Source organism: Prionailurus bengalensis, chromosome B3 (genome assembly GCF_016509475.1).
Source record: "Prionailurus bengalensis isolate Pbe53 chromosome B3, Fcat_Pben_1.1_paternal_pri, whole genome shotgun sequence".
NCBI classification, from domain to species: domain Eukaryota; kingdom Metazoa; phylum Chordata; class Mammalia; order Carnivora; family Felidae; genus Prionailurus; species Prionailurus bengalensis.
Genome location: NC_057355.1, coordinates 59,766,198 through 59,778,556, shown reverse-complemented (window position 1 = coordinate 59,778,556; position 12,359 = coordinate 59,766,198). Strand labels below are relative to the sequence as shown.

General features: G+C 40.3%; 2 protein-coding genes across 7 annotated transcripts in view; one reads left to right on the top strand and one right to left on the bottom strand.

Annotated features, from left to right (window-relative positions):
• FRMD5 (FERM domain containing 5) overlaps window positions 1–12,359 on the bottom strand; it is a 335,210-nt gene that overhangs the window by 120,946 nt on the left and 201,905 nt on the right. The gene's annotated exons all lie outside the window — the stretch shown is intronic.
• LOC122468027 overlaps window positions 10,223–12,359 on the top strand; it is a 207,758-nt gene continuing 205,621 nt past the window's right edge. The window contains exon 1 of the mRNA XM_043554517.1: window positions 10,223–10,424. Within this exon, the coding sequence (XP_043410452.1) occupies window positions 10,223–10,424 (202 nt within the window). The remainder of the gene's footprint in view (window positions 10,425–12,359) is intronic.

Genomic DNA, 12,359 nt, shown 5'->3' with positions numbered 1-12,359 from the left:
AAAGAGAGGAGGGTTAGCCCCACTTTCAAGGGGAGAGACAAGAGGACCTACCTTAAGAAGAATCCTATTAGCACCAGAAGGAAAATGACCCTTATGATAACAAAGGCCTGGAGGGTTTTATCTGGTTCTCAAAGTAAAAAAAAAAAAAAAAAAAAAAAAAATCAAACTGCTGTGCTTTACAGCATCTTTGCTCTATGTCTCTAGTCTCTAAAACCAGCCTTCATTTTCCTGTCCTCTGGCTGCTCCTCTTTTAATTCATACCCAAAGATTACGCATGAGATTTCTCAAGAAAACATGTTTCTGGTTCTAGGAAAGTAGAATGGATTACCCTTAATAGAAATTCCCCACTGTCCAGTAAGGCTGTAAGGTATATATTCCTACCAGCACATTCTCTTGTGGATCATAGCATTCCCTTCAGGGTGCCTGCCGGTGACAACCTAGGATGCCAGAGCAGCCAATAGAACCTAGTTTTTCTCTGTATTAGAAACTGTCTCTTTGCCTATTGTTTCCCTTCTCCTAAATTTTGTTGATATAGCTCTGCTGCCAGAGTGAGTAATTTTTTCCCCTGGGCTTGATTTCTGGGGGGGAGTTTTCTTAATTTCTTAATATTGTTGAAGTCTAACAATGGTAGTTTTCTCCCTATATTTAGAAAATGCTCAACAATGATGACAAAAAATATATTCCCTCTATTTCCATTCTTTACAGAAAAACCAGAATGGTCATACATAAGACAGGAAATATTCATTTCAGTCCACATGACTTCTGTTGCTACCAAACAACGACAACAACATGTTTCTCAAGTCTCATGAGATTAAGACTCCCATCTACCTCCAACAGGTCTTTAAAAAACTTTTTTCTGGGGCGCCTGGGTGACGCAGTCGGTTAAGCGTCCGACTTCAGCCAGGTCACGATCTCGCGGTCCGTGAGTTCGAGCCCCGCGTCAGGCTCTGGGCTGATGGCTCAGAGCCTGGAGCCTGCTTCCGATTCTGTGGCTCCCTCTCTCTCTGCCCCTCCCCCGTTCATGCTCTGTCTCTCTCTGTCCCAAAAATAAATAAACGTTGAAAAAAAAATTAAAAAAAAATTTTTTTTTCTCCCCTATCTTTTGTGTGAAATATTTCCTCCATCATATTGGAGAGACTTTACCAGGTAATGTGATTAATAAAACTACATTTCCTTAACTGGTTCAACTTGGAAACAGAAGTACTTTCCATACCAGTTCATCAGGGAGAAGAGAGTTATAGTTGCTTACTGATGGTATATGATCTTTAGCTGTTTCTTTCTCTATGGAATAGGGGTAAGACTTATCTCATTTTCAGTTCTGTTGTCAAGATTAAAGAGCTAATGGATACACAAGTGCCCATAAATTGCAAATTACTCTACAAAATTTAGATATGCTTATTAGTAGTTGTTTGGAAAAAATCATGTTTCCTGGAGGATGAGTGAAAAATAATTTCCAGGGCACCGTGAAGGCATTAAAGGAGAGACAGAGTTCTCTGATGGCAAATCTCTGTATAGTTGAATAAGGGTTCTATTTCTAGTTTCTTGTTAAAGGTTAGAGCCAACACTACACATTGCCTTTGACATTAGTTTCAAACAAGCCGACTGATCAGAGGCAATACACAGGTGATCCAACATTCAAGGAGGAGGGTGTCTGTCATGATTCTCAGGCTCTCCAGCTCACTTTAAGCACAACCCCCTGCAACCCCACTGCCATTCACACTGGCAGACACTGAGACTTGCACACTAAAGGGAAAACAAGGGGTACTCTTTTAGATCTAATTATGGTGAGCCAGGATTTTCTATCCCTGGCAGCACAGCTGCTTTCTACCAGAAAACTGATGAGATGAGCTTGTGAGATGAGGGCTGATTCTGGCATCAGGAAGTTTGCCGTGATTTGAATGAAAGACTGTTTGCACTCCAAAGTTCTGCCCTGCCGTGAGATAGGCAGGCCTATTTCTATCCAGCTGTTATCCACCATGCAAGATGACTTCACTTTCTAGAACACAGATAATCTCTGTGGACAACCTGCTGGCAACCAAGCACCAAAATGTCTGGGGAAATATATGAACTGGGGTTATCAAATGCTGGAAATAGGAAACAGACAATAATTCCCTTCCTCAGCTGTTAACAGTGTTTCTTCTCTCTTCACAACTTGCTTTTAAACAAATCCCAATTTCCCAACTTAATTAATTTCCTGATCCAGGGTTCAATCCAGAATCACAAGTTGTATTTCATTATCATGTCTCTTTATTCCCCTTTAATCTAGAACAGTTCTATAGTGTCTTCTAAGTCTTTCATAACTTATTGAAGGTATTTTATAGAATGTTCCTTAATTTTTTAAAGATTTTTACAGCTTAAAGATTAAGATTTTTACCATTTTTACCATTTTTTAAGTGATCACTTCAGTAGTGTTATGTATATTCACACTGTTGGAAAACAAATCTCTAGAACTCCTTCCATCTTGCAAAAACTGAAACTCTTAACTATTAAACAACAACTCTTTTTTTTTTTTTTAATTTTTTTTTCAACGTTTATTTATTTTTGGGACAGAGAGAGACAGAGCATGAACGGGGGAGGGGCAGAGATAGAGGGAGACACAGAATCAGAAACAGGCTCCAGGCTCCGAGCTGTCAGCCCAGAGCCCGACGCGGGGCTCGAACTCCCGGACCGCGAGATCGTGACCTGGCTGAAGTCGGACGCTTAACCGACTGCGCCACCCAGGCGCCCCTAAACAACAACTCTTAATTTGAGTCTGTCTGAGGCTTCTTTATGAGTAGATGGAGACATTTTTGACAGGAATTCTACAAAAGTAATATTGTGTCCTCAGTGCATCATATAAGGAGATCATGAGGTCAGTTTGTCCCATTATTGGTCATATTAATTTCATTTTTTTTTTCTGAAATTTATTGACAAATTGGTTTCCATACAACACCCAGTGCTCATCCCAAAAGGTGCCCTCCTCAACACCCATCACCCACCCTCTCCTCCCTCCCACCCCCCATCAACCCTCAGTCTGTTCTCAGTTTTTAACAGTCTCTTATGCTTTGGCTCTCCCCCACTCCAACCTCTTTTTCTTTTTTTCCTTCCCCTCCCCCATGGGTTCCTGTTAAGTTTCTCAGGATCCACATAAGAGTGAAACCATATGGTATCTGTCTTTCTCTGTATGGCTTATTTCACTTAGCATCACACTCTCCAGTTCCATCCACGTTGCTACAAAAGGCCATATTTCATTCTTTCTCATTGCCACGTAATATTCCATTGTGTATATAAACCACAATTTCTTTATCCATTCATCAGTTGATGGACATTTAGGCTCTTTCCATAATTTGGCTATTGTTGAGAGTGCTGCTATGAACATTGGGGTACAAGTGGCCCTATGCATCAGTACTCCTGTATCCCTTGGATAAATTCCTAGCAGTGCTATTGCTGGGTCATAGGGTAGGTCTATTTTTAATTTTCTGAGGAACCTCCACACTGCTTTCCAGAGCGGCTGCACCAATTTGCATTCCCACCAACAGTGCAAGAGGGTTCCCGTTTCTCCACATCCTCTCCAGCATCTATAGTCTCCTGATTTGTTCATTTTGGCCACTCTGACTGGCGTGAGGTGATACCTCAGTGTGGTTTTCATTTGTATTTCCCTGATAAGGAGCGACGCTGAACATCTTTTCATGTGCCTGTTGGCCATCCGGATGTCTTCTTTAGAGAAGTGTCTATTCATGTTTTCTGCCCATTTCTTCACTGGGTTATTTGTTTTTTGGGTGTGGAGTTTGGTGAGCTCTTTATAGATTTTGGATACTAGCCCTTTGTCCGATATGTCATTTGCGAATATCTTTTCCCATTCCGTTGGTTGCCTTTTAGTTTTGTTGGTTGTTTCCTTTGCTGTGCAGAAGCTTTTTGGTCATATTAATTTCAAACACTTGGTTAAGATGATAGCTGCCAGGTTTCTTTGTTGTAAAGTTGCTATTTTTTTCTTTCCAGTAAATACTTTGAGACTATGTAGATATCCTGTTTCTTATCAAATTTTCACCCATTAGTTTAGGACCCATTGATAATTCTTGGATAAATTAATTATTTTTGGTATTTGTCAACTGGTGGCATTTTCTAACTTTATCATTCCTTACTCATTTATTTATCTGGCATTCTACTGTAAGGAGTTTTCTTTCTCCCTCATTAATTTATTCACTTATTACATCATGATAAACACATGATTCTTATTTTATGGGTGATAACTTAATCCTACCATTATTTATTTTGATGCTAAAATAGTCCCAGATTTGACAAATGAGAATCTTAAGTGGTTCTTGAGTCTTTTTGACACGTCCTTATTATTTGAGCACTTTCTTACTCTGTGCCACAATAAAATGTCCCGGACTTGCCATATCTGTTCTCTGCCACAGCTTGGAATCAGCTATTTCCCCAGGGTATCCTATTTGTTTAATGAAGAATGATGGTATTTAAAAACTTATGTCTGGGTGTTTTGTGCTCATTGTTACTGGTGTGATTTCTTTCAGATAATTGCAGTGATGGAGTTAAGAAAGTATGTTTGAGGGTGTATATTTATATACATTTCAACATCTATATATTAAAAATCATGAATCCACACTGATAACTTTAATTCTAACCTAATCCAATATCACAAGGTTCATTCCAGTCTTCATCCTTTCCATACATACAACTCCCTTTTCTGACAGTGAGAGACCTGGCTGATATTATTCTCATTTTTATTTATGTGCTGAATCCCAGAAAGCACCAAAAGTTGTTTCAGAATTCTAAGTCATACAACATAAGACTGAACTCTTGATCTTTCATTCCAAATGGGCTCTAGCCAGTCTTTTAAATCTCAGTTGATAGCAACTCCATCCTTGTAGTTGCTCAAGCCAAAATCTTGGAGTCATCCTAATCTTCCCACCCCCCTCTTTCGTATCCCACATATAATTCTGTCAGGAAATCCTGTCATTTCTATTCCCAGAATACTTCCAGAATCTGACTGCTTCCCATTACCTACACAGATACCAACCATCTGATCTAAGTCACTACCATTATCTTGGCTTGGATTTCTCCCAATGAGCCTCCTCGCCCTTATCCTTGCCTCTTAATCAGTCTATTATGAACACAGAAGACTTAGTAGTCCTTTTAAAATGTCAGTCACTCTTCTCTAAAACCCTGCAATGACTTCCTACTTCACTCAGAGTACAAGCGAAAGTCAATGGCATAAAATGGCCCTACATGATCTGGCCCCCTATACGTTTCTGACTTCATCTCTTTTGTCTCCATCATCCAATTCCACTCCAGCCATGCTAGACTCTTGCTGTTGGTCAAATACTCTAGTCACTCTCCCATTTAAGCTCCAGCTTAAAGGATCACTTCAATAACTACTTCACTTTGTATTTTAGCAGTATAGTTTGATTAAAGATTTCTGTAAAAAAAAATTGATCTTAACCCTATAATAGCAATTTCAGCCAATGGGTCTCATATTTATACTTCAGGTTAAATTCTCCCAAGGAGGAAGGTGTCATTACCAAAAATTTAGTAACACACCCATATCACTGAGCCAAGGTGTTTCAAATAAAAGTCAAATAAAAGTTTCAGAGAAAACTGTACAGGTTTTATATATCCTATGTATATATCTATTTTCAGTAGTGGAAGGGGAATCTAATACGTTCATAAGATTCTGAAAGAAGCCTCTGGACAAAAAACAATTAAGAAACACTGTATTTGACTATTTAGTGTAACTCCTCTATTAATAATAAGCTTCCTAAGGACAGGAACTGTGTCTTTCCCATTATCATATCTCACTGCCTGGCAAGCAGTATATAATGTTTGTTGAACAAAAAATAAGTGAATGAATAAAGAATAAATGAATGAATGAATGACTACCACCTCAGCTCACACTCTCTCCTCTGTCTCCAGTTTTCTGAGGAGATGGCCACAGTAGCACATCAAGGACATCCAATTGATAATGATTCAGAAAGTGAAAAAGAATCATTCAATGAAGTTATTGTTAGATTTGGGTAGAGGAGTCTTCATAGGAGTGGGAAAGAAATATTAAAGATGGTAAAGACTTTTGGCTTTCTGTAGCCTTTTAAAGTTAAAATCCAGACCTTTATGGGGTTTTCTGGAGGCACGAGACTACTGGGGGTTTGGAGCTTTTGTGTACTTCTGGGCACTAATAGGGGAGGCCCAGAATACAGGTTGTAAGAGCTTGCTCTACATCTGAGGTTTAAAGGTGTAAGGTAATGATACTTTTATGCTCTCTTCTAAGTTCAGTTAAGTTCACTAGGGTAGGAAAGGAGACAGAAATTCAAATAAGAGCCTTGTCTAGGAATAAACATTTATGGATTTATGATGTATCTTTCTGGAATCTAAATATATTAGTCAGGGCACAGAGGGTACTCCTCTAAAAGCATACCCTGAACTTTAAAGTTTTTGAAATTTTTAGTATAGGGGCGCCTGGGTGGCGCAGTCGGTTAAGCGTCCGACTTCAGCCAGGTCACGATCTTGAGGCCCGTGAGTTCGAGCCCCGCGTCGGGCTCTGGGCTGATGGCTCAGAGCCTGGAGCCTGTTTCTGATTCTGTGGCTCCCTCTCTCTCTGCCCCTCCCCCGTTCATGCTCTGTCTCTCTCTGTCCCAAAAATAAATAAACGTTGAAAAAAAAAATTAAAAAAAAAAAAAAAGAAATTTTTAGTATATAATTTATGCACCACATTGGCCATAAAGATTCATTTCTAAGAGAACTATAGAGTTGATCAGGCTATGGTTGAGGACAATCTCTGGAATTGGCTGCATCTGTTCTGTTGAGGGAATTTTTCTACCATGGATGGCTTGGCTATGAATTACCAGAAATACTCAAGAGGGCAGCAAGTTGCCTTCTGTCCCCACTTTGCACTCAGCAGAAAACCCAAGTGTTTACAGAACACAGTGAGTTGCCTAGAGATAATCAGTAACCAGAAGTTCTATAAAACCACAGTGATGGCTAACTTAAGAGGTGAAGCCTTCAAAGAACCTCTCCTCTATATCAGACCCTACAAACTACGTTCCTGACAAAAGAATGGGGTATTTCAGACACAGAAAGCAAAAGGGAGACACATCAAACATGCATACAGTGGGGAAATCTTCCATTTACCTTTTATGCCGGACAAAAGAGCAGTAACTGGGACAGGTGTTGTCAAGGTCATACTTCATTATCAACGTTAAAAAAAATACTTCCCTGAGCACCTATGAGGTGCTTAGCCTGTGTTGGGTACAGTGTGTGTGGTGGGGTACTAAGTGAATAAGATGAGAGCCTATGTTCTTTAGTACACAAACACTATTAATTCTAATGCACATGAGAGATATACAGATACATACATGTTTAGAAGAACACATTACCTGGCTGGTGGCAGTGAGATCTGTTAGCTGTGTTCCATGTATCAAGAAAAAAAGGAAAGACAGGGGCACCTGGGTGGCTCAGTCGGTTGGGTGTCCGACTTCAGCTCAGGTCATGATCTCACAGTCCGTGAGTTTGAGCCCCGCGTCGGGCTCTGTGCTGACAGCTCGGAGCCTGGAGCCTGCTTCACATTCTGTGTCTCCCTCTCTCTCTGCCCCTCCCCTGCTCACGCTCTGTCTCTGTCTCTCAAAAATAAATAAAAACATAAAAATTTAAAAAAAAAAGAAAAAAAGGAAAGACAGTTGGGGACTTGCATGCCCAGCTAAGGAAAGCCTCTTATTCTTTTCTTTCTTTCCTTTGTTTCTTCTTAATATTTTATATCCTGGAGTGTTTTGAAAAGAGAATTGAAGGTGATCAGAACTGCTCTCTGGAGAGATTCACTGGGTAGTAATGAAGTTTGTGGCAATGGGAACTGAGAGACAGAGCCAACAGATATTTAGGACATAAAATCAACAGGTTCAGGGAACTGACTAACTGCTGTGGGGATCAGCAAGAGGGATGAGTCAAAGATGACTTGGAAAATGCTGATGTCATATAAGAAAAGGGTCCCCAGGAGAGAAACAAGAGGCTTGAGAGAAACAGATGATGTGAGGTTTTGAACACACTGAAGTACTAGTGAAGCTACCTGGCAGGCTGTTGGAAATGTGGGACAGAGGCCCTGGGGAGAGGTCTGGATTGCTGAAGCCATAGATGTGAGAGTATTCTGCATACAAATGAGAGCTGAAGCCATGAAAATGGATGAGATCGCCAAGGGAGAGGGTTTAGAAGGAGGAGAGAAGAGGGTCAAGGGCAGAGCCTTAGGGAATGCTTGTATATAAAATGAGAAAAAGAGCCAGACAATGAAACCAAAGAAGTAGAGCAATAATGGGAGAATCAGCAGATTCTCACAGAAAATAAAGGAGGAAAGAGGCTCAAGGAGCAGGAGGTCACAATGGCATGTGCTACAGAGGCCAGAGAGGATGGGACTGGAACAGTGCCAGTTGGGCCTTGGGGAGCAGTTTCACTGCCCTTCTGGTGGGATCACAAATCAGGTTTCAAGCACAAGGGTTAAAGAGGGAACAAATGGGTTGTTCAATTCATATCTGTGGGTGTCCATCTGTCTTTACTGCTTGCCTCTTCTTTTTCATTCCTGAACTCACCATCTGTCCACTTTCACTGCTATGTGCAAGTTTCTGAAGCCTCTTCATTTTAAGGATTCAACAGATACTGACAAATATTGACAAAATTAATGAATATGTCCCTCTAGGAATCCCCGGGCTCCTAAAAGTGTTATTGCTTATCTAGATTTTGTTCCCTAGGCAAAGATATACTGAAGATAGGTGAAATGTAGTAGTTTATCTTCAAGGGCTATGACATCAGACAGATATGGGTTTAAATCCTTCCTCCCCTACCACTTACCAGCTCTGTGATTTTGATGAGTGTCAACTGTAAAAAGGATGTAGTAACAGTTCTCATTTCAAAGAGTTGATGTGAAGACTAAATGAGATAATGTACTTCATGCCTAGTATGTAGTAAGAGCTCAATAAATTGTATCTCTATTATGTCCCTGGGATATTATTATCGAGGGTTATTTATGGAAATATTTATAATAATAATAATAATTTACCTTTAATAACACAATAATAAATAGTTATTATAATACTTATTATTTATTTTAGAAAGAGAGAGAACATGAGTGGGGGAGGGGACTGAGGAAGAGAGAGAGAGAGAAAGAGAGAGAGAGAGAGAGAGAGAGAGAGAGAGAGAACATGAATGAATCCCAAGCAGGCCCCATACGCAGCACAAGAGCCCAACACGAGGCTTGACCTCATGACCCTGGGACCATGACCTGAGCTGAAATCAAGAATTGGATACCTAAGGGTGGCGGGTGGCTCAGCTGGTTAAGCATCTGATACTTGGTCTCGGCTCAGGTTAAGATCTTGCGGGTTGGTGAGTTCAAGCCCCACATTGGGCTGTGCACTGTCAGTGTGGAGACTGCTGAGGATTCTCCCTCTCTCTCTGTCCCTCCCCTGCTTGCGTGCTCTCTTTCTCTCAGAATAGGTAAGTAAAGTTAAAAAAAAAAAACCAAATAGTTAACCAACTAAGCCACCCAGGCGCTCAAAATAAGTTTTTATTATTGATAGAGATAATAAGGAACACAAAAGAAGCACTTAACATTGTTTCTGGCCTCACAGGCACCCAGTCTCATTAGAAGAGTCAAGGCTGACATAGATGAAGAAATCAAAGAACACCACCTGACTAGTGCTAGTGTGTGGTGTAATAATCTCTGTAAGTGAAATAGAAAACTATGAAGAGGTAGAAATCACTGGGGACTCAAAACAGATGTGGGATTAAGATGCTTTTTAAAAAGTTATAGTTTGGATTAAGATGTTTTGGTAGGACATGAATAAGGAGGAGAGGGATGAATGGAGGTTGGCGGGGAGACATGGAGAGGGAGGGAGGGAGGGAGGGAGGGAGGGAGAGAGAGAGAGAGAGAGAGAATGAATGAATGAATGAATGAATGAATGAATATGAGAATCCAGAAGATGGATGAGGGTATAAATGCAGAAACACCTATGCAGATGCTGGGGTCACTTATGAAACCAGCGTCCTGAATGTGGAGGATAAGTGATGGGGATTAATTGGGCATGAGACTGGTTATGCAGGATAAAGTATGTTAAGACTTCAGTCTAGCAGCAGTTCTCAGTATCTGGCAGAGCCTGGGCTGTTTGTTGCCAAGTCTGTTAAAGATTATATGGAGGTGGGCAGAAGGACCAGGTAGGTAGACTGGCTTGACATGGCAGAGTCAGATAGCAGAATGAAGTCTGATGCTCACACAGGGGTCCAGAGGACTAAATGCTTTATTGAATACAAGTCAGGGTTGGAAGCAGAAGACTCATTCCAGACTGAAGTTGCTACTAATGAAAGAACAGGTCTGGATGTTGAGCTTTTAGATAACAGAACATCAGGGGAGCGGAGGAGAAGTGGGGCAGCAGACATCAGCGGCACAAGAAATATGTGTAGGTACACCAGTGAATAAATAATGGTGTGTGCATACTTCCAAAGACTTCTTGGTTACTACGGAGACACTAAATCTTCCTAAACACTGTAGATACCATCATTCTTTTGACACCTCTAAGTTTTGCAAAGCTACATGCTCTAATTACATTTAGTGAGACACCATCTTAGAACTTAAGTATATTCAGCCATTTCAAGTCTATAACAGAAAATAGCATTAAATAATAAATTTTCCCTAGAAATTAAATAAGGCTAACCACTCTATTCATAAGTTAAAGTAAAAAATAATGCATTTTGATATACTTTTTTTTCAGATTCAGTGACCAACTTCCCAAACATCTGCATTGAAAAGATATAATGTTGAGAAGTACTGGGGGGAAAATTAAAGGAAATGCCTACTAATATTATTCACTGATCACAATTAATAGAATATATACTTTCAGGGCATAGAAATTAATCCAAGTTTAAAATAATAATCCTTTGGGTTTACCTAAAGCACTATGGGTTACTGATAAGTGATTATACTCTTTTTTGTTAAGTTTAATTATTTTGAGAGAGAGGGAGAGAGAGAGAGAGAATGAATGAATGAATGAATGAATGAATAAGCGAGCAGGGGAGGGGCAGAGAGAGGAAAAAGAATCCCAAGCAGTCTCTGCACTATCAGCACAGAGCCCAATGATGGGCTTAAACTCATGAACCGTGAGATTATTACCCCAAGCAGAAGTTAAGAGTTGGATGCTTAACTGACTGAGCCACCCAGGGGCCCCAAGTGATTATATTCTTAAAAAGTTCATTCTCATAATGAAAACCACACATCGATTTTTCTTTTAAGTCAACAGTTTGCAACTTACATTGCTGACTTTTGAACTTTTCTCAAAAGCTGAAGTCAAGACTATCATTACTGGCAATACCTTAATTATGAAAAAAGTATATTCCAAAGTTAATCAGTAACACACTTTCTTCTAGATTCAATGCTACAAATAAATGGTTAGGTTCTGCAGACCAGTCATGGACTTAATCCAGTGGTGGCGATTTGTGTCCCTTGTACCTAAACAAATGATTTAATGAATCAACAAATAAATGAAGTTCTATGCTGTTCTGACAATAAATCCCTAATAAAAACTGCCATATATAAAAATGTCTCTTTTGGAAAGTATGTTCTGAGTTCCAGCTTAGTTGCCAGGAACAACCTCTCCTTATGGTTCATCCTTGCATGGCCAAATGAGAATTTCTCCCTTAGTGTTAAAAGAAAACTCAAATGAACTATCAGCTGTCCTGGACATTTTCTCACTTCCAATGGGGAGGTCCTATAAACAAAGTTAGATGGTGAAAGGAAGGCAATGATGAGGAACGAGTAAAGCAAGAGTGGGGGCACATTTAACACAGACTATCCTTAGGAGTGGCCCAATGAATCCTGACACCACATGTTCAACATTAGCCCGACAGGGGCAAGGTGAGGACAGAGATTGGAGTGGGAAAGGGGTCTGGGTAGCAAAGGGCACGCAGCTTTGACAGGGGGAGAAATCCCAAATAGGGCTAACAGGAAAGGAGTCTTCTACAGGAATCCTACCCAAGGTTAGTGAAGGGATTCAGAACAAGTCTCTCCAAAATGGCCCTGTGACATGTGGACTATTTTGAGCTGAAGGGAATTGAGACTCTGCAGGCTCAGGAGAAGTTTCTGCCCCTCCCTTAACCACCTAGAAGAATCTAACTCCCAGAATAAGAGTTATTACCAGAGGTAAATTTTATCTGAATGACCCTCTGTATAGCAGGGTAAACATCTAATTACCAAACATCTGCTCTTTTTCTTATTGCCCTGTGAACTGTCTTCCTTCCCTTTGGTGCCCCAGGTCCCCATCCCTTCCTTAGCTCAGGATGGCATATAGATCTCATTTTACCTTTCTGTCTTTGAACCTCTCTCATATATGTGGGGTTCC